The 20,355-nt window shown below is 45.8% G+C and overlaps 1 protein-coding gene across 2 annotated transcripts in view; it reads left to right on the forward strand.

Moving 5' to 3' along the window:
* Positions 1-10,472: 10,472 nt before the first annotated feature.
* adck5 (aarF domain containing kinase 5) overlaps positions 10,473-20,355 on the forward strand; it is a 79,222-nt gene continuing 69,339 nt past the window's right edge. For both annotated transcript variants that reach the window (XM_080213914.1, XM_080213922.1), the window contains exon 1: positions 10,473-10,526. In XM_080213914.1, coding sequence (XP_080070040.1) covers positions 10,503-10,526 — 24 coding nt within the window. In that variant the 5' untranslated portion in view covers positions 10,473-10,502. The remainder of the gene's footprint in view (positions 10,527-20,355) is intronic.

A 20,355-nucleotide genomic window follows, 5' to 3' on the forward strand; every position in this document is an offset into this window, starting at 1 on the left:
ACCTAACAATGTGGAAAATTGCCCGGGTACACAAAAAGCAGCACAAATCCAAACCAGCCAAAATCACCGCCCAATCTACTCTCGATCATCAGTAAAGTGACAGAAGGAATCATCGACAGTACTATGAAGCAGCATTTGCTCAACAATAACCTGTTCAGTAACGCCCATTTTGGGTTTCGCCAGGGTCGCTCAGCTTCTGACCTCATTACAGCCTTGATTCGACCATGGACGAAAGGGCTGAATTTCAGAGGTGAGGTGTGAGTGATGGCCCTTAACATCTAGGCCACATGTGATTGAGCGTAGCATCAAGGAGCCCTAGCGAAACTGGAATCAATGGATATCAAGGGGCAAACACTCCGCTGGTTGCAGTCGTACCTGGTACATAGGAAGATGGTTGTGGTTGTGGAGGATCAGCCATCTCAGCTCCAGGACATCTCTGCAGGAGTCGCTCACGATAGTGTCCTAGGCCCAATAATCGTCAGCTGCTTCATCAATGACCTTCTCTCTGTCATGATGCCAGGAGTGGGGATGGTCGCCAATGATTGCACAATGTTCAGCACCATTCGCAACTCCTCAGATACTGAAGTAGCAGTCCATGTTCAAATGCAACAAGGTCTGGATAATATCCAGGCTTAGGCTGACAAGTGGCAAGTAACATTCGTGCCACTCAAATGCCAGGCAATGACCATCACCAATAAGAGACACTCTAACAAAGGTTGGTGGTGTTGTGGATAGTGTGGAAGGATGTCAGAAGTTACAGCGAGACATTGATAGAACATAGAACTTTTCACAAATATGTGAAAAGTAAAAGGATGAGAAGAGAAGGGATAGGACCTATAAAAAGTGAAGGGGGAAAGGTCTGTGTGGAACCAGAAGAAATGGCAGAGGTGCTTAATGAGTACTTTGCCTCAGTATTCACGGTGGAAACTGATCTGGGAGATTTTGCTACAGGTTTGCAGCAGATGGAAAAGATTGAGTATGTGGATATTAAGGAAGAGGATGTGTTAGAACTTTTGAATTCTATCAAGATAGACAAGTCGCCGGGACCAGATGGGATGTACCCCAGGTTACTGAGGGAGGTGATTGCAGAGCCCCTGGCAATAATCTTTGCGTCGTCGATGGAGACGGGAGAGGTTCTGGAGGATTGCAGATAAGAACATAAGAACATAAGAAATAGGAGCAGGAGTAGGCCATCTAGCCCTTCGAGCCTGCCCCGCCATTCAATAAGATCATGGCTGATCTGTCGTGGCTCAGTTCCCGCCCTCTCCCCATAACCCTTAATCCCCTCTCTTATCAAGAACCCATCAACCCGCTTCTTAAAAATATTTAGCGAGGCAGCCTCCACCACTTCAACGGGCAGAGAATTCCAGAGATTCACCACCCTTTGAGTGAAGAAGTTCCTCCTCAACTCCGTTCTAAACCGCCTCCCCTTTATCTTGAGGCTGTGCCCCCTAGTCCTACTGTCTTTTTTGAGCGGGAAGAGTCTCTCCACCTCTATCCTATCCATCCCATTCATCATCTTATACGTCTCAATGAGATCTCCCCTCATTCTTCTAAACTCTAACGAGTACAAGCCTAGTACAAGATGTGGTTCCTATTTTCAAGAAAGGGAACAGGGATAGCCCAGGAAATTACCGACCGGTGAGTCTGACCTCAGTGGTTGGTAAGCTGATGGAGAGGCAACTGAGGGACAAGATTGATGAGCATTTGGAGAGGTTTAGCATGATCAGAAATAGTCAGCATGGTTTTGTCAAGGGCAGGTCGTGCCTTACGAGCCTAGTTGAGTTCTTCGAAAATGTGACTGAACACATTAACGAAGGAAGAGCAGTGGACGTGGTGTACATGGACTTCAGCAAGGCGTTTGATAAGGTCCCCCATGCAAGAGTTCTTGAGAAGGTGAGAGGGCATGGGATCCAAGGGGCTTTGGCCTTGTGGATCCAGAACTGGCTTGCCTGCAGAAGGCAGAGAGTGGTTGTGGATGGGTCTTTTTCTGCATGGAGGTCGGTCACCAGTGGAGCGCCCCAGGGATCTGTTCTAGGACCCTTGCTGTTTGTCATTTTCATAAATGACCTAGATGAGGAAGTGGAGGGATGGGTTAGTAAGTTCGCCGATGACACGAAGGTCGGTGGTGTTGTGGATGGTCTGGAAGGATGTCAGAAGTTGCAGCAGGACATAAATAGGATGCAAGGCTGGGCGGAGAAGTGGCAGATGGACTTCAACGCGGATAAGTGTGTAGTGGTCCATTTTGGCAGGACCAATGGGATGAACGAGTACACTATCAAGGGCAGGAGTCTTAGCAGTGTTGAAGAGCAGAAGGATCTTGCGGTCCGGGTCCACAGGACTCTTAAATCGGCCTCGCAGGTGGAGGATGTGGTCAAGAAGGCATATGGTGTACTGGCCTTTGTTAATCGAGGGATTGAGTTTAGGAGTCGGGAGGTAATGCTGCAACTTTATAAGTCCCTTGTCAGGCCTCACTTGGAGTACTGTGCGCAGTTCTGGTCGCCTCACTATAGGAAGGACGTAGAAGCTATTGAAAGGGTGCAGAGGAGATTTACAAGGATGTTGCCTGGATTGGGAGGCATGCCTTATGAAGATAGGTTGAGGGAGCTGGGACTCTTCTCCCCGGAGAGCCGTAGGCTGAGAGGCGACCTGATAGAGGTTTATAAAATGTTGACAGGAATAGATAGGGTGGATTCTCAGAGGCTATTTCCCTGGGTTGAAATGGTCGCTACAAGAGGACACAGATTTAAGATGCAGGGAAGCAAGTACAGAGGTGATGTTAGGGGTAAGTTTTTCACTCAGAAGGTGGTGAGTGAGTGGAATCGGCTGCCATCAGTGGTGGTGGAGGCGAACTCGCTGGGGTCTTTTAAAAGATTTCTGGATGACTATATGGGATTTAATGGGATTGGGGGTTATAGATAGGTCTATGGATTGGTAGGTATTGATGTGATCAGCGCAACTTGTGGGCCGAAGGGCCTATTTGTGCTGTAGTGTTCTATGTTCTATAGAACACTACAGCACAAACAGGCCCTTCAGCCCACAAATTGCGCCGATCATATCCATTACCTACCAGGCCTATCTATAACTCTCAATCCCATTAAATCCCATGTACTCATCCAGAAGTCCCTTAAAAGGCCCCAGCGAGTTTGCCTCTACCACCACCGATGGCAGCCGATTCCACTCACTCACCACCCTCTGAGGGAAAAACTTACCCCTGACATCTCTTCTGTATCTGCTCCCCAGCACCTTAAACCTGTGTCCTCTCGTAGCGACCATTTCAGCCCTGGGAAATAGCCTCCGAGAATCTGCCCTATCTATACCTCTCAACATTTCATAAACCTCTATCAGGTCACCTCTCAATCTTCGTCTCTCCAGGGAGAAGAGACCTAGCTCCCTCAACCTACCCTCATAAGGCATGCCTCCCAATCCAGGCAACATCCTTGTAAATCTCCTCTGCACCCTCTCAATAGCTTCCACATCCTTCTTGTAGTGAGGCAACCAGAACTGCGCACAGTACTCCAAGTGGGGTCTGATAAGGGTCATATAATGTTGCAGCATTACCTCCCGACTCCTGAACTCAATCCCTCGATTAATGAAGGTTAGCACACCATATGCCTTCTTGACCACATCCTCCACCTGTGATGCCGATTTAAGCGTACTATGGACCCGGACCTCAAGGTCCTTCTGCTCCTCAACACTGCTAAGAGTCCTACCCTTGATATTGTACTCCTTTATTCCATTGGACCTGCCAAAATGGACCACTACACATTTATCCGCGTTGAAGTCCATCTGCCACTTCTTAGCCCAGTCTTGCGTCCTATCTATGTCTTGCTGCAACTTCTGACATCCCTCCAGACTATCCACAACACCACCAACCTTCATGTCATCAGCAAACTTACTAACATATCCCTCCACTTCCTCATCCAGGTCATTTATGAAAATGACAAACAGCAAGGGTCCTAGAACCCTGGGGCACTCCACTGGTGACCGACCTCCAAGCAGAAAAAGACCCATCCACAACCACTCTCTGCCTTCTGCAGGCAAGCCAGTTCTGGATCCACAAGGCAACAGCCCCTTGGATCCCATGCCCTCTCACCTTTTCAAGAAGTCTTGCATGGGGGGCCTTATTAAACACCTTGCTGAAGTCCATGTAAATCACATCCACTGCTCTTCCTTCATCGATGTGTTCAGTCACATTGGATAGGATGCAAGACTGGGCAGAGAAGTGGCCAATGGAGTTCAACCCAGATAAGTGTGAAGTGGTTCATTTTGGCAGGTCAAATAGGATGGCAGAATATATTAATGGTAGGACCCTTGGCAGTGTGGAAGATCAGAAGGATCTTGGGGTCCAAGTTCATAGGACGTTCAAAGCAGCTGTGCAGGTTGAAGCTGTGGCTAAGAAGGCATATGGTGTACTTCATCAATTGAGGAATTGAGTTTAGGAGTCAAGAGATAATGTTGCAGCTAGATAGGACCCTGGTCAGATCCCACTTGGAGTACTGTGCTCAGTTCTGGTCTCCTCATTACAGGAAGGATGTGGAACCCATAGAAAGGGGGCAGAGGAGATTTACAAGGATGTTGCCTGGATTGGGGGGCATGCCTTATAAGGATAGGTTGAGGGAGCTCAGCCTTTTCTCCTTGGAGAGACGAAGGATGACGGGTGATCTGATAGAGGTGTATAAGATGTTGAGAGGTATTGATCGAGTGAATAGTCAGAGGCTTTTTCCCAGGGCTGAAATGGTTGCCACAAGAGGACACAGGTTTAAGGTGCTGGGGCGTAGTATAGAGGAGATGTCAGGGGTAAGTTTTTCACTCAGAGTGGTGGATGTGTGGAATGGGCGGCTGGCAATGGTGGTGGAGGCAGATTCGATAGTCTTTTAAGAGACTTATTGTACATGGAACTTAGTAAGATAGAGAGTTCTAGGTAAGCCTAGTAATCTCTAAGGTAGGGACATGTTCGGCACAACTTTGTGGGCCAAAGGGCCTGTGTTGTGCTGTAGTTTTTCTATTTTTCTAACCAGTGCTCCTTGACATTCAATGGTGTTACCATCACTGAATTCCCCCACTGTCAACGTCCTTGGGGTTACCATTGACCAGAAACTCAACTGTACTCACCTCATAAACATGGTGGTTACATGAGCAGGTCAGAGGCTAAGAATGCTGCAGTGAGTTACTCACCTTCTGACTCCCTAGAGCCTAAGCACCATCTACAAGGTATAACTTAGGAGGGTGGTGGAATACTCCCCACTTTCCTGGAGGGGGACAGCCCCACTGACACTCAAGAAGTTTGACACCATCCAGGACAAAGTAGCCCACTTGATTGGCACCACATTTACAAACATTCAATCCCTCCACCACCGACGCTCAGTCGCAACAGTGTATACTATCTATAAGATGCTCTGCAGCAATTGGGGAAGTAGAGGCATTGTTTCTGTTTGATTCATCATCTATGATACACAGTCAAAGAGCAATTATCAAACGATGGAAGGATATTATTAAACAAGAAAGAGTGCAGAAAAGATTTACCAGGATGCTACTGGGACTTGATGGTTTGAGTTATAAGGAGAGGCTGGAGCATAGAAAGCTGAGGGGTGATTTTATAGAAGCCTATAAAATAATGAGGGGCATAGATCAATTAGATAGTCAATATCTTTTCCCAAAGTAGGGGAGTCTAAAACTAGAAGGCGCAGGTCTAAGGTGAGAGAGAAGAAATACAAAAGTGTCCAGAGGGGCAATTTTTGCACAGAGGGTGGGGAGTGCCTGGAATACGCTTCCAGGTGTAGTAGTAAAGGTGGGTACAATATTGTATTTTGAAAAGCATTTAGATAGTTACATGGGTAAGATGGGAATAGGGAGATATGGGCCAAATGTGGACAATTGGGATTAGTTTAGGGGTTTTAAAAAAAGGCAGTTTGGACAAGTTAGGCCAAAGGGCCTGTTTCCGTACTGTAAACATTTTTGACTCTTTATGACTCTATTAATTCACAAAAGATCATTAAACAGCACCTTCAAATCCATGATCTAGAAGGACAAGGGCAGCAGATAAATGGGGAACACCACCGCCTGCAAGTTCTCTTCCAAGCCACTCACCATCCTGACTTGGAAATATATCGCTGTTCCTTCACAATCACTGGGTCAAAATCCTGGAATTCCCTCTCTAATGTAGTTGTGGGTCAACACACAAAAAATGGACTGCAACGATTCAAGAAGGCAGCTCACCACCACATTCTCAAGGGCAACTAGGTGTGGGCAATAAATGCTGGCCAGCCAACGATGCCCATGTCCCACAAATGAACAAAAAATATAATTGACCAGAATGGAGAACTGCCTTGTTGCTCGTGGACTCAGACAATTCAACATTTACATCACTGCCCTGCAAAAGACTCGAAGAGTAGATGAAGGGCAGCTGAAGGAAGATGATGGTGGTTACATCTTCTTCTGAAGAGGAAAACCCAATGATCACGCATAGAATTGGATCTTCTATCAAGAATAAACTTGTCAACCGACTCCAGAGCTCCCTGCCAGCATCAACGAGCACCTCATGACCCTTCGTCTATAACCAAGAACAGCAATCAACAGTTTTGAGTGCCTGCGCCCTAACCCTTCATGCCAATGAGTCCAAAGAAAGTTTATACTCCATCCTGGATACCATTCTCTCCAACACTCAGAAGGAAGAACATCCTCCTTGGCATCTTCAATGCTGGGGTTGGAAAGGACACCTAGCTGAGGAAAGGAACCATTCGAAAGGAAGGAGTTGGAAATCGCAACTCCAACAGGGTTCTCCTGCTCACCAAATGCATGGAACAATAGTTTGTTATTACTATCACACTGCTGTGCCAAAAGACATGTTCAATACTTCCTGGAGATATCCATGATCAAAGCATTGGCTCATGATCAACTTCTCCATCGCCCAATTTCAAAAGGATGCCTTCATCAATAAAGCGATAACCAGTGCAGATGATTGCTGAACAGACCACCAGCTCACCTGCTCCTCTAAGTCCATCAAATTCCACAAGAAGCTGCAGAAGATGCAGAAACAGCTCAGAAAAAAGATCAACATTGGGCAGCTTCAAGAGCTGATCATGCTAGTGACCTTCCAACAATGTCTTCACCAATATCTCCAAAATGTTCATGCTAATGGAGTGGAGGAAAACTGAAAAGAGCTGAACATAGTCATCATCTCAGGCTGTGAAGAAACTATTGACTGTTAAACTGGGAAACACATAATAACATAAGAAATAGGAGCAGGAGTAGGCCATCTAGCCCTTCGAGCCTGCCCCGCCATTCAATAAGATCATGGCTGATCTGTCGTGGCTCAGTTCTACATTCCCGCCCTCTCCCCATAACCCTTAATCCCCAAGACTAACTCGATGAGAATGACCACACCATCCAAGACTTTATCGGCAAGAAGATGAAAGCTCTCCACGCTTGGCAAAACAACATAATTAACAAGGCCACGAGAAGAATTTGCCAATCAGCAAAGGCAGAGGTACAAAGAAGGACCAAGGAAATGAAGAACAAATGGCGGACTGAGAAAACTAAGGAGCTGCAACTCCTTACTGACAAACTCTTCAGTGCCACTAAAATAACATATGAAGCCAACACCCTTGGCCTCAAACCAGTAAGGAATAATGACAGAACTGTCTTGAGAGAGACAAAACATCAGCCTTCAACGGAGAGAACACTTCAAAAAAATTCCTAAACCGTGATACAATCATAGATGAAAACGTGTTTGAAGAAATCCCTCAACTCCACATCAAAATGATCTTGAATACCTATTAAGCATGGATGAAATCAAAGCTGCCATTAAAAAAGTGAAGAATGGAAAAGCCACAGGAGTGGGAGTGGATGAGATTCCTGCAGAGATTTTATTGTTGTTTACCAATGCACCTTAGGGCAAGATCCAGTCTCTCCCTCCATCAGACTCAATGGAGTAACCTTCCCAAACGTGGAACATTTTCCCTACTTGGGAGCCACTTTCCATCAAACACTGACATCAGTGCAGAGTTCCAACTTCATACCCAATCTGCAAGCGCCACCTTTGGGCGCCTAAGGCCAAAAGTCTTTGGCAACTGTGACATTTGTTCTGACACCAAGATCTTCTTGTACAAGGCAGTCACCTTCTTAACTCTTCTATACGGCTCAGAAACTTGAATGCCATCTCGAGGCCCTGGAGAGGTATCAGTGCTGTCTGAGGCACATTCTTCTCATCAGCTGGGAGAAGAGATCACCCTTTACCTCCATCAGCTGTTCCTGAAAATCTGGGACAGAGAAGAAATTCCCGCTGACCTTAGGGATGCTGTCATCGCTAGCATCTTCAATAAAGGAGACAAAGTGGACTGTGGGAATTATCAAGGAATCTCCCTATTCTCCATCACTGGGAACATCATTGCCCAAATCCTCGCTAGCTGCCTTCTCCCAGTCTCTGAAGCAATCCTCCTGGAAAGCCAGCGTGGTTTCTGACCAAACCTGAAACAGTGGACGTAATTTTCACTGCTCAACAACTTCAAGAGAAATGCCCAGAGCAACATCGATTACTTTACATGACCTTGAACGATCTGACCAAGGTTTTTGATTCAATCAGTTGGGAAGTGCTATGGAAGATCATGTCAAAGACTGGCTGTCCAAAGAAATTCATCAACATCATCCGGCTGTCCCACAATAAGATGTCAGGCACAGTCCTCACCAACAGAAATGGAACAGAAACCTTCAAAGTTAAGACTGGAGTCAAGCAAGGTGTGTCATCACCCCCATCCTTTTCTCTAACTTCATCACCTCCATCCTTCAAGAACAAGCTTCTCAGTGGAGTGGACAATGTCTACAGGATGAATGGAAAACTTTTCAATCTCAACCAGCTGAAACCTAAGAAGAAAACACTGACATTACTCAAAGAATTTCAGTGTGTGAATGACATCATCATCTCCGCTCCCTCAGAAGAAAATCTTCAAGCCATGCTTGACACCTTCTTGGAAACATACCGAAGAATTGGTCTCAGCCTCAACCTCAAGAAGACTCAAGTCCTTTACCAATCTACCTTATGGCAAGATCCAATCTCTCCTTCCATCAAAATCAATGGAATAACCCCCTCAAACTTAGAACATTTCCCCTATCTGGGAGCCACCTCTCATTGAAGGTTGACATCAATGCAGAGATCCAACCTCGTATTCAATGCTTGGGCACCTACAGATGAGCGTCTTTGACAACCACAACATTTGTGCTGACACCAAGATTTTCACGTACAAGACAGTTGGTTGGATGGTATGGGCAAGTTCGGCCAAAGGATCTGTTCCCATGCTATAAACGTCTGACTCTATCCCGATACACGTGACAATAATAAATCAAATCAAATCAGAGCCTTTGTGTGGTAAATCTCCCTCTGACAGCTCGCGAGGATTTGGGTACAGAAAAGATTTATCAGGATGTTGCCTGGTATGGAGGGCATTCGCTATAAGGAGAGGTTGGAGAAACCTGGTTTGTTCTGACTGGAATGATGGAGGTTGAGGGGCAACCTGATAGAAGTCTACAAGATTATGAGAGGCATGGACAGAGTGGATAGTCAGAAACATTTTCCCACGGTGGGAGAGTCAATTGCTAGGGGTCATAGGTTTAAGGTGCAAGGGGCAAGTTTTTCACACATAGGGTGGCAAGTGCCTGGAACTCGTTGCCCGGGGTGATAGTGGAAGCAGATATGATAGTGAGCTTTAAGGGGCGACTGAACAAATACATGAATACGATTGGAATGGAGGGACATGTTCTCTGGAAGGGTAGGGGCTTTTAGTTCAGTTGGGCAGCATGGTCGTTGCAGGCTTGGAGGGCTGAAGGGCCTGTTCCTGCGCTGTAATTTTCTTTGTTCTTTCTTTGAGTCAGTTCCCTCTGAGCCTGGGCCCATCGAGTTTAGAAAGGTATTGAGTGGCTGCGGGGAGGACACCGCCAGCGGGCTGGGCGAGTGGGTGAGCAGTCAGACAGCAGAGCGCTCGCAAGCGGCAAGCGCGAGGAGTAGGGGGCGGGGCGGCAGATTCAAAGCCCAACGGCTGCCGCGCGAGCTGCCGCAGAGCGCGGGAAAATCCTGACCGGCTGATTGGCTGGGAGCGGCCAGCACGTGCTCAGCGTGGTCCTGACCCCTCTCCGTGCCGCTCGTGCTCCAAACGGTGTCCGATCCTCCTTCCTCAAACTGTTCCGGAAAAACGTCTCGAACCTCGCCATCTCCTTTCCGATGTGTCACCATGCCAATGATTAAAAAAAAACATTCTCTGCGCATATTTCGTCACATTTTAACATTTGATTCCCAAATATTTATCGCTTCCAACATTTGGAAAGCCTGAACATGGAAACTAAACAGAAATCGGTGAAAAGAAACAGCCTGTACCGTGAGGGTTAAACTACAATATCCAGAGTGCTGCGGGGCGGACCCGCATCACGTGACCGCGTGTCAAGCGAGCGCAGTGACGTAATGACGCAGCCTCGGGCGTTCGGCACTGGTTGCTAGGAAGGGCGACGGGGATATGGCGAAGGAGATGCTGCTCAAGGTAAAGCCAGTCACTGAAACCGCTCTGATCGGCCATTCCTGACTGGAGCTCGGTGGTCTAGGAGGGTGAAGCGAAGTGGGCTGGCACCGGCTCAAAAAAAGAAGTTATAGTGGGGGTGGCATTATTGGGATCGGTGATAGGGGCAGAGTGTGGACTGTACCCTGGTAGATATTGATTGGTGTGGGTGTGCTGGGGCAGGGTGCGGTCTGTACCCTGGATGTGATAGGGGCAGGGTGCGGTCTGTACCCTGGATGTGATTGGGGCAGGGTGCGGGCTGTAGCCTGGATGTGATTGGGGCAGGGTGCGGGCTGTAGCCTGGATGTGATTGGGGCAGGGTGCGGGCTGTAGCCTGGATGTGATTGGGGCAGGGTGCGGTCTGTACCCTGGATGTGATAGGGGCAGGGTGCGGTCTGTACCCTGGATGTGATAGGGGCAGGGTGCGGTCTGTACCCTGGATGTGATAGGGGCAGGGTGCGGTCTGTACCCTGGATGTGATAGGGGCAGGGTGCGGTCTGTACCCTGGATGTGATAGGGGCAGGGTGCGGTCTGTACCCTGGATGTGATAGGGGCAGGGTGCGGTCTGTACCCTGGATGTGATAGGGGCAGGGTGCGGTCTGTACCCTGGATGTGATAGGGGCAGGGTGCGGTCTGTACCCTGGATGTGATTGGGGCAGTGTGGACTGTACCCTGGTAGATATTGATAGGGGCAGGGTGCGGGCCGTCCCCTGGCCGCGAGAGGGGCAGGGTGCGGGCCGTCCCCTGGCCGCGAGAGGGGCAGGGTGCGGGCCGTCCCCTGGCCGCGAGAGGGGCAGGGTGCGGGCCGTTCCCTGGCTGTGATTGAGAGACCATGATGTGGAGATGCTGGCGTTGGACTGGGGTAAACACAGTAAGATTATAGTAATCTGTAAACTGTCTGTGCGGTTATATGCTCTGTCTGAAGTCAGAACTCGCCATTCACCGACGAAGGGGCAAACTCCGAAAGTTTGTGAGTTTACTATCAAATAAATTGGTTGGACTTAAATCTGGTGTTGTCAGACTTCTTACTGTGATTGAGAGGGCCAGGGTACAGACTGTCCCCTGGTTGTGATTGAGAGGGCCAGGGTGCGGACTGTCCCTTGGTTGTGAGAGGCCAGAGTGCGGGTTGTTCCCTGCTTGTGATTGATAGTAAGAAGTCTCACAACAGCAGGTTAAAGTCCAACAGGTTTATTTGGTAGCAAAAGCCAATGGCTTTCAGAGCACTGGGTGCCCCTTCATCAGGTGAGTGGCAGTTCTAATCACTAACAGGGCTTATAAAGATGCAAACTCAATTTACAGAATAATGATTGGAATGCAATTCTTTACAGCTAATCAAGTCTTAAAGATACAGACAATGTGAGTGGAGAGAGTGTTAAGCACAAGTTAAAGAGATGTGTATTGTCTCCACACAGGACAGTTAGTGAGATTTTGCAAGTCCAGACAAGTCATGGGGGTTACAGATAGTGGACGTGAACCCAAGATCCTGGTTGAGGCTGTCCGCGTGTGCGGAACTGGCTATCAGCGTCGGCTCAGCGACTCTGTGCTGTCATATGTCGTGAAGGCTGCCTTGGAGAACGCTCACCCGAAGATCAGAGGCTGAATGCCCTTGACCGCGTTTCCCAACAGGAAGAGTCTTGCCTGGTGATTGTTGAACGGTGTTCATTCATCCATTGTCGTCGCATCTGAACACAGTTGTGATTGATAGGGGCAGAGTGCGGGCGGTACCCTGGTTGTGATTGATAGGGGCAGAGTGCGGGCGGTACCCTGGTTGTGATTGATAGGGGCAGAGTGCGGGTGGTACCCTGGTTGTGATTGATAGGGGCAGAGTGCGGGCGGTACCCTGGTTGTGATTGATAGGGGCAGAGTGCGGGCGGTACCCTGGTTGTGATTGATAGGGGCAGAGTGCGGGCGGTACCCTGGTTGTGATAGGGGCAGACATAATGACAGTTAGCTTGGATGTGAAGAAGGAAAATAATCTGTTTAAAACCTCAAAGTAGCCTAAAGCACTTCACGGCTAATGAGGTATTTTGGAAACATTATCTTCAGAAGGTTGTGTGTTGAACCCCATTCCAGAGATAAGAGAACAAAAAGACACTAGCAATCCAGTGCGATACTGAGAAAGCATCACGTTGTACTTCAGATGCAATGTTTTGCCAAGATCCCACCATGAACCATAACTATAAGGTTTGTGGTGGGAGATATAGGAGGGATGCCCGAGGTAGATTCTTCACTCAGAGAGTGGTTGGGGTGTGGAATGCACTGCCTACTGTGATCGTGGAGTCGGACATTTTAAGAACTTTCAAACAGTTATTGGATAGGCACATGGAACACTCCAGAATTATAGGGACGCGATGGCTTGATCTTGGGATTGGACATAGCTCGGCACAACGTTGAGGGCCGAAGGGCCAGTACTGTGCTGTAATGTTCTATGTTTCTATGTTTTTATCCCTACCTGTTGTATTGTGTGGAAAAACAAAGCAGACTGTTTGACTGGCAACTCATCCAGCATCTTAAACATTCACTTCCATCACCGTCAAGAATGTACAGCGGCAACATTGTGTAATATGTATAAAATGCACTGCAGCAACTTACCAAGCCTAATTCAAAGCACTTTCCAAATGCATGATCTCCATCATTCAGAAAGACAAGCAGCTAATGCATGGGAAGTTACCCTGCACATTATAGACCATCCCGACTTGGAATTCACTGCTTCTTCATTGTCACTAGGTCAAAATCCTGAACTCCCTCCCTAACAGCACAGAACATAGGAGTTTTCCCAGGGCCAATATATACCCCTCAACCATCATAACAAGCAAATTATCTAGTCCTTTTATAGAGTCGTGGAGCCATATACAGTACAGAATTGTGTCTATACTGATTGCCGAGGAGCAATCAAATCAGTCCCATTCACCTGCTTGATCCCTGTAACTCTGAGGATTTGTTTCCTTCATGTCCATCCAATTTCCATTTGAAATCATCTTGTTTCTGAGATGTTATGGTGTTTGTTTTGGCTGCTGTATGTCTTGCAATAAAATAATGACTACTTAATTGGTTTGAAGAGCTCTGAGACAGCTAAAAGTCATAGAAGGTGTGATGTAAATGAGTGTCATTTTGTCTTGTGTTTTAATATTATGCAATACTTGTGTTCCTGTGACCTTTTTACTTTGCATCCACTATCAGTGCTCCTGTGCTAGACGTTATGCAAACTTTCATGTTGTCCGACATTACAGCAAAACAAACATAGGCAGATGACCAGTATGGCCTAGGGATGTTAGAGGTGAGAGGCCACGTACTGAAACCTTCAAAAATGCATCCAGGCAGTAAGCTAAGTGACAGTTTTGTGATTTCAAGTCGTAGCTAGCGGTTGCTGCTGTGTAAGTAACTATGCACAGAACCAATTCAGGCTCATGACTCTTAATGATTCAGTGTTTGAAAGACATTGATTGCAGCCATGGCTAATGGGGACGACATGGTGGAGTGGTTGGCACTGCCACCTCACAGTACCAGAGACCTGGGTTCAATTTTGGCTTTGGGTGACTGTGTAGCATTTGCATGTTCTCCGCGTGTCTGCATAGATTTCCTCCAGGTGTTCCAGTTTCTTCCCACAGTTCAAAGTTGTGAGGGTTAGTTTGGCCATGTTAAATTGCATCTTAGTGTTGGGGGGACTAGCAGGATAAATACGTGGGGTTCTCGGGATAGGGCCTGGGTGAGATTGTTGTCGGTGCAAACTCTATGGGCCGATTGGCCTCCTGTTGGGATTCTATGATTCGAATTATGTCGGTGGTATGCTGAAATTGAATTTTTTGTCAGAACTATTTAGCTCTGAATTGGGCTCCAGTGTCTCCATTTCTGAGGAACAAATATGGGGGAAATTCTCAAAGTTTTATTCTCTCTCCCACTCCCTATTTTCTTCACTCAAGTTGTGAATCTTTAAAATTCTCTACCCCAGAAGGCCAGGGAGACTCAATCATTGAGCATGTTCAAGACAGAAATTGAGAATAGCATCAAAGGAAACGGGGATAGTGTGGGAAAGTGGCATCAGGGTAGATGATCTGTCATGATCTTCTACACCATTGGAAAATACAGAAGTCCTTTGAACCTGCAGGTTCAAAAGACTTCTGTATTTTCCAATGGTGAGGAAAGAATCAGGTGCTATTCAGGAAAATATATCTCCAGGTTGTGGCTACGTCCCAAAGTCTTTTATTAGACTGCTTCTTCCTCCCTTCCAGCTCTCCTCACCCACATTTAATGCTCCCAGGTGAGTGAGAGAAGGTTAGTTGAGATAAGATTCCTAATCTTTCTGTTTTTTCATTCTGGGTCCTTATGTATCATCAGACGGTAGCATTGTTTCAGCATCATGGCCACCTCTAGATTCAAATATGTAAGTGCCATCTTGGCCAGCCTTCCAATCTCCAACATTTTTTTAAAAATTCTTTCATGGAATGTCAACATCACTGGATTGGTGAGGGTTTGCTGCCATCCCTTATTACCCTTGAGAAGGTGGTGGTGAGCCTGAACTGCTGCAGTGCCCATACTCATTGATGGGACATCCCAGCACATCAAGGCATTTACAACAATCTTCAGCCAGAAGTGCTAAGTGGATGATCCATCTTGGCTACCTCCTGAGGTCCCCATTCACAGCTTGATTCGCTCTGCCTTATATAAACAAATAACTGAAGGCAATGGCTAAACAATACCATCAGCATAGACCCCCTCTTCCCTCAACCTGGTCTGTGGCACCAACGCTGTCAGTGAACTGTCCAGCTCATTTTATTGGCTGCAACAGAAGCATTTTACAATGAGCAAAATTTAATTAGTCCAAAAGCCTGGGGAATCTGTAGACTTTCATAAATATGTTGTGCAAATTGGCTGAAGACTATAACTATGATGACCTTAAGTCAAAGCTGATGAGAGACTGACAGTAGTAGGAGTGGCTGATGACGCTCCACTCTAAGGCAGATCAGACTTTGGAAAAAAAATCATCTGAATCACCAGGTAATTGGAAGTCTACCAGCAAAATCAGTCTATTTTCTTGGTGAAGTTAAATCATGGTACAGACCAACACCAAAAGTCCAATTCATAAAGTAATAAAAGGGCTAGGATAGGGGTACCCATGCTAAATGCAAAATGGTGGCAGACCATGTCAGCACTGTGATGCCAAAAGACCTCCAGTGTGAGCAGTGTCCAGCAGGCCTGTGTTTAATTTATTTATTAGTGTCACAAGTAGGCTTACATTAACACTGCAATGAAGTTACTGCGAAAATCCCCTAGTTGCCACACTCCAGCGCCTGTTCAAGTACACCGAGGGAGAATTTAGCATGGCCAATGTACCCAACCAGCATATCTTTCGGACAGTGGGAGGAAACCAGAGCACCCCAAGGAAACCCACGCAGACACGGGGAGAACGTGCAAACTCCACACAAATAGTGACCCAAGCCGTGAATCGAACCCAGGTCCCTGGCGCTGTGAGGCAGCAGTACTAACCACAGTGCCACAGCTGCTGGGAACACTGAAATCTCAACTGGGACTTCTGTTTAGAATTGCCTTCATTCTTTGCGGATTTATGGGATTTAAATTCTTGTCTGTGAATCATTAGTTCAGGTTTCTGGATTACTGCTCTAACAACAAAATACTATGCTACTATTACCAGAGAGTGCTGTCAAAGAAACGTTGAGTTGCTGTAGCGCATTGTACACACTGCAATCTCAATAAAACAACTGAAGCTCTGGAAATGCTGCACAGGTTAGACAGCACCTGTGGAGAAAGTCTGATCCTTAGTCAAAATTAATGAGATCTGAAAACATTAAGCTTTCTCCTCTACAGGTGCAACCTGACCTATTGCCTGTTTTCAGAACTTTGTGTTCTTATCACTGAAGGGAGCACTCAGTCCAGAGGAGCTGCAGATAGCCCAGAGAAAGATGAGATAGTGTTCCTGATGCTCATGCCAGGATAAGAGGCCAAGGACATAGGGCGCCAGTGTGGGGTGGGGGTATTAAAGCAGGAAACTTGTGTCCAGGCCTGTACAAATTGCTTTACTGTGTAAAAAAAAAGAGAGCAAGTTGTTCAACATCAATAGCTGCTTCCTGAATCGACAGATTATTTAACTCTCAAAAAGGTTTGATAATCAAAGCAGCTTTCAGTGGACTGTAATTAAAACCTATTAATCTGGAGTTGACATAGATGGGAACAGCAGAAGATGCGGTGAAGTACAGTGAGCTCTGAATACTCCACACCAATGACAATGCAAAACCACTAAGAATTTACAATTCTGAGCAGCAGGACTGAAGACAAGTCAGGCCTCTGCTTCTGTTTCACTGATTTTGTCAAGTGGTGAAAAGGTTTCCTTCAGTGACTGGTACTGCTGCTAGGTTGACTTATTGAAGAACAACTTGCATTTAACTATTGCCTTTCACAACCTCAGGACATCCTAAAGCGCTTTGTGACAATTAAGTCCTTTTGAAGTAAAGTCTCGATTGGAAAGTGGAAAACACAGCTGCTTGTTTCAACACAGCAAAGACCCACAAACAGCCTCGTAATAATGGCCAGACAACATGATTGACTGATATTGTTAGTTGAGGGGTAAATAGTTGGCAGGACACTAAAGTGAATTCCTCTGCTCTTCTGAGAAATTAGTGGCTGTGGGGGCTTTCTCATGTGTCACAAGAGGGAACTTTGGCCTCCAGTTCAATGTTTTTTACACAGAGTAGTGGGTGCCTGGAACTCGTTGCAGGGGGATGTAGTGGAAGCGGATACAGTAGTGACTTTTAAGGGGCATCTTGATAAATACATGAATAGGATGGGAATAGAGGGCTATGATCCCCAGAAGGGAAGGGGGTTTTAGTTAAGTCAGACAGCATGGTCGGTGCAGGCTTGGAGGGCCGAAATGCCCGTTCCTGTGCTGTAATTTTCTTTGTTCTTTGTTATTCTTTTATCTGAAAGACGGTGCAGTACACCCTAGGCACTGCAGTGGTGTGTCTGCCTAGATTATGTGCTCAAGTCTTAATTGGGGCTTAAATCCACAACTTCTGATTTGGTCTTTCTTTTAATGGCTTGGGGAAAGCAATGGAGACATTTGCTAACTGGCTTGGTCCATTATGTTTCCGTAGCCGCAGAAGAATTTCTGTAAATAAAAATGGTTGTCGCATTAGGGTGTTCAGGACTGTAAGGGTTAATGTACGCCAATAGAAACAGGCGTGGGAGTAGTAGAATGTAACAGAGGTTGGCATGAAGATCACATCTGGTCAGATCTGTGTCCTATATGTGTGCATGTATTATACAGTTATGTTTTAATGAATAGTTATTGTTCAATCATACAAACTTCTTGGAAACTAGAAGCAGGAGTAGGTTATTCAGCCCTTTGAGCCTGCTCTGCCATACATTTTGATCATGGCTGATCATCAAATTCAATATTCTGATTCTGCGCCCCCCGCCCCAGCACAATGAGCCAAGTGGCCTGATTCTGAGCCATAAACTTTCTATGATTGAGTACAGTAAAAGTTTCCTTCACCTTGCCCTACCATCCTGTGCACCAGGCTGTGGCTTGGCCCTGACTGCTCAACATAATTCAGACTGTTCCTGCAGAACATCTATAAATAGCTACTTTAATCTGCAGATGTCAGCCAGCGAATAAGGAGGCCATCACCGTTGGTTTGATGTCTGTTCTGGCACTTGGTAATTTATCCGTGTTTTTTCCTCCTCCCCCAAACCTTCTCTTCCCTAAACAGAACCTCAGCTGATTTTTATTTTGGAATAACTATTAATTTTGCAGCACAGAAGGAGGCCAGTCAGCTCATTGTGTCTGTGCCAGGTCTTTGTTGGAGTCTTTTCAAAACGGATCTATTTGCCGTGCACACTTCCTAAATCTCCCCCTCTAGAGCTCAGAATTGATCCCAAGCTAATCTTTCTGCCCTGTCCTCTCACTATAGCCCTGTATGATAAAAGATATTGAACTCTTATTTGGTCTTTTTTATAATATGCAATATTTTTTGCGTCATTTGCTTCCTGTTGCAAAACATTCCAGGCTCCAGCAGCCTCAGCATAAGAAACTTTTTGAGTTCTCTCATCATTTTTTTGACAATCTTGATAACTCTTGTCAATATTCCTCCTTAAATAATGGCAATCCTTTTCCTTCTATTCATCTCACATAATACTGCAGGCACTGGAAACCTGAAACAAAAAGTTGAGAGACCAAATTCTCCACCCCAGAGGGCTCTTGAAACTCTTTATCATTCACGGTGTTTCGATAGTTTTTTGGATATTAATGACATCAAGAGTTATGGGGAATAGTGGAGAAAATGGCAGAAGAGAACAAAGAAAATTACAGCACAGGAATAGGCCCTTCGGCCCTCCAAGCCTGCACCAACCATGTTGCCCGACTGAACTAAAGCCCCTACCCTTCCAGGGACCATATCGCTCTATTCCCATCCTATTCATGTATTAATTCTGACGCCCCTTAAAACTCACTATCATATCTGCTTCCACTACCTTTCCCAGCAGTGAGTTCCAGGCACCCACCACCTTCTGTTTAAAAAAAAACTTGTCTCGTATGTCTCCTTTAAACCTTGCTCCTCGCATCTTAAACCTATGCCCCCTAGTACTGACTGTCATATCCTGGGAAAAAGCTTCTGTCTATTCACTCTGTCTATGCCTCTCATAATCTTGTAGACTTCTATCAGATTGCCCCTCCGTCGTTCCAGTAAGAAGAAACCAAGTTTCTCCAACCTCTCCTCATAGCTAATGCCCCCTCCATACCAGGCAACATCCTGATAAATCTTTTCTGTACCCTCTCCAAAGCCTCCACATCCTTCTGGTAGTGTAGCAACCAGAATTGAACACTATATTGCAAGTGTGGCCTAACTAAGGTTTTATGAAGCTGCAACATGACCTGCAAATTTTTAAACTCAATACCGCGGCCGATGAAAGCAAGAATGCCGCTTGCCTTCTTGACTCCCTTTTCCACCTGCATTGCCACTTTCAGTGACCTGTGTACCTGTACACCCAGAGGTTGATGATCAGCCAAGATCTGCTTGAATTGCTGAGCAAACTCAATGGACTGAAGAGCAAATTCTCCCTATTTCCTCTGTTCTTAAATCTCATTGTCTAAATCAGCATTGGGAGTGAATGCATATGAAATTTTAGGTATACTTCATTCCTCATGAAGGGAAAAAGAAGGATGAATGAGCCTAACAGGAGATGAAACATTCAAGGCAAACCTCTCAGGAATGAAATAGGTGACTATTTCTTCACATAAACATCGATTAGTTTATTGAAAAATCATCATGGTGCCCTGTGCCAAATTGTAATGACAAATTAAACAAGTGATCATAATTCAAAACAGTTATAGACAATTGTAAAATGAAAATGAAGTACAAAATAATAAAATAATTATGCAATTGTGAACATTTCACTACACAAATAATTGCAAATAAACTGCAAAATATACATCTGATTATAGAAAAATGGAAGAACTACTGAACGCTATTTTGTATATATGTCCAAAATATCTGTAGATTATTTGTTAGGTGGAGTTCATTAACTTCTCAAACATTTACAAGAAATTTGAGTTTTATAACATACAGGATTTGTCTCATATATATCTTATTTGCAGAATGGTGTCTTTTCTTAACTCCATTACATATTTAGTTTTGTGCAGTTATGGCAAGACATAATGGCAATGGGAAGTGGGATTTGAGCATTTTCTACCTTTCAGCAAGGGAACAGTTACTCAGTAGTTTGGTTTTTGTCAGAGTGGCTCTGAAACCTGTTACCTAGAATTGGTTTTGGTGCTTGTTTCTGAATACTTTCCATCTTGTTT

The sequence above is a fragment of the Carcharhinus amblyrhynchos genome, chromosome 2 (assembly GCF_965287045.1).
Source record: "Carcharhinus amblyrhynchos chromosome 2, sCarAmb.v2.hapA, whole genome shotgun sequence".
NCBI classification, from domain to species: domain Eukaryota; kingdom Metazoa; phylum Chordata; class Chondrichthyes; order Carcharhiniformes; family Carcharhinidae; genus Carcharhinus; species Carcharhinus amblyrhynchos.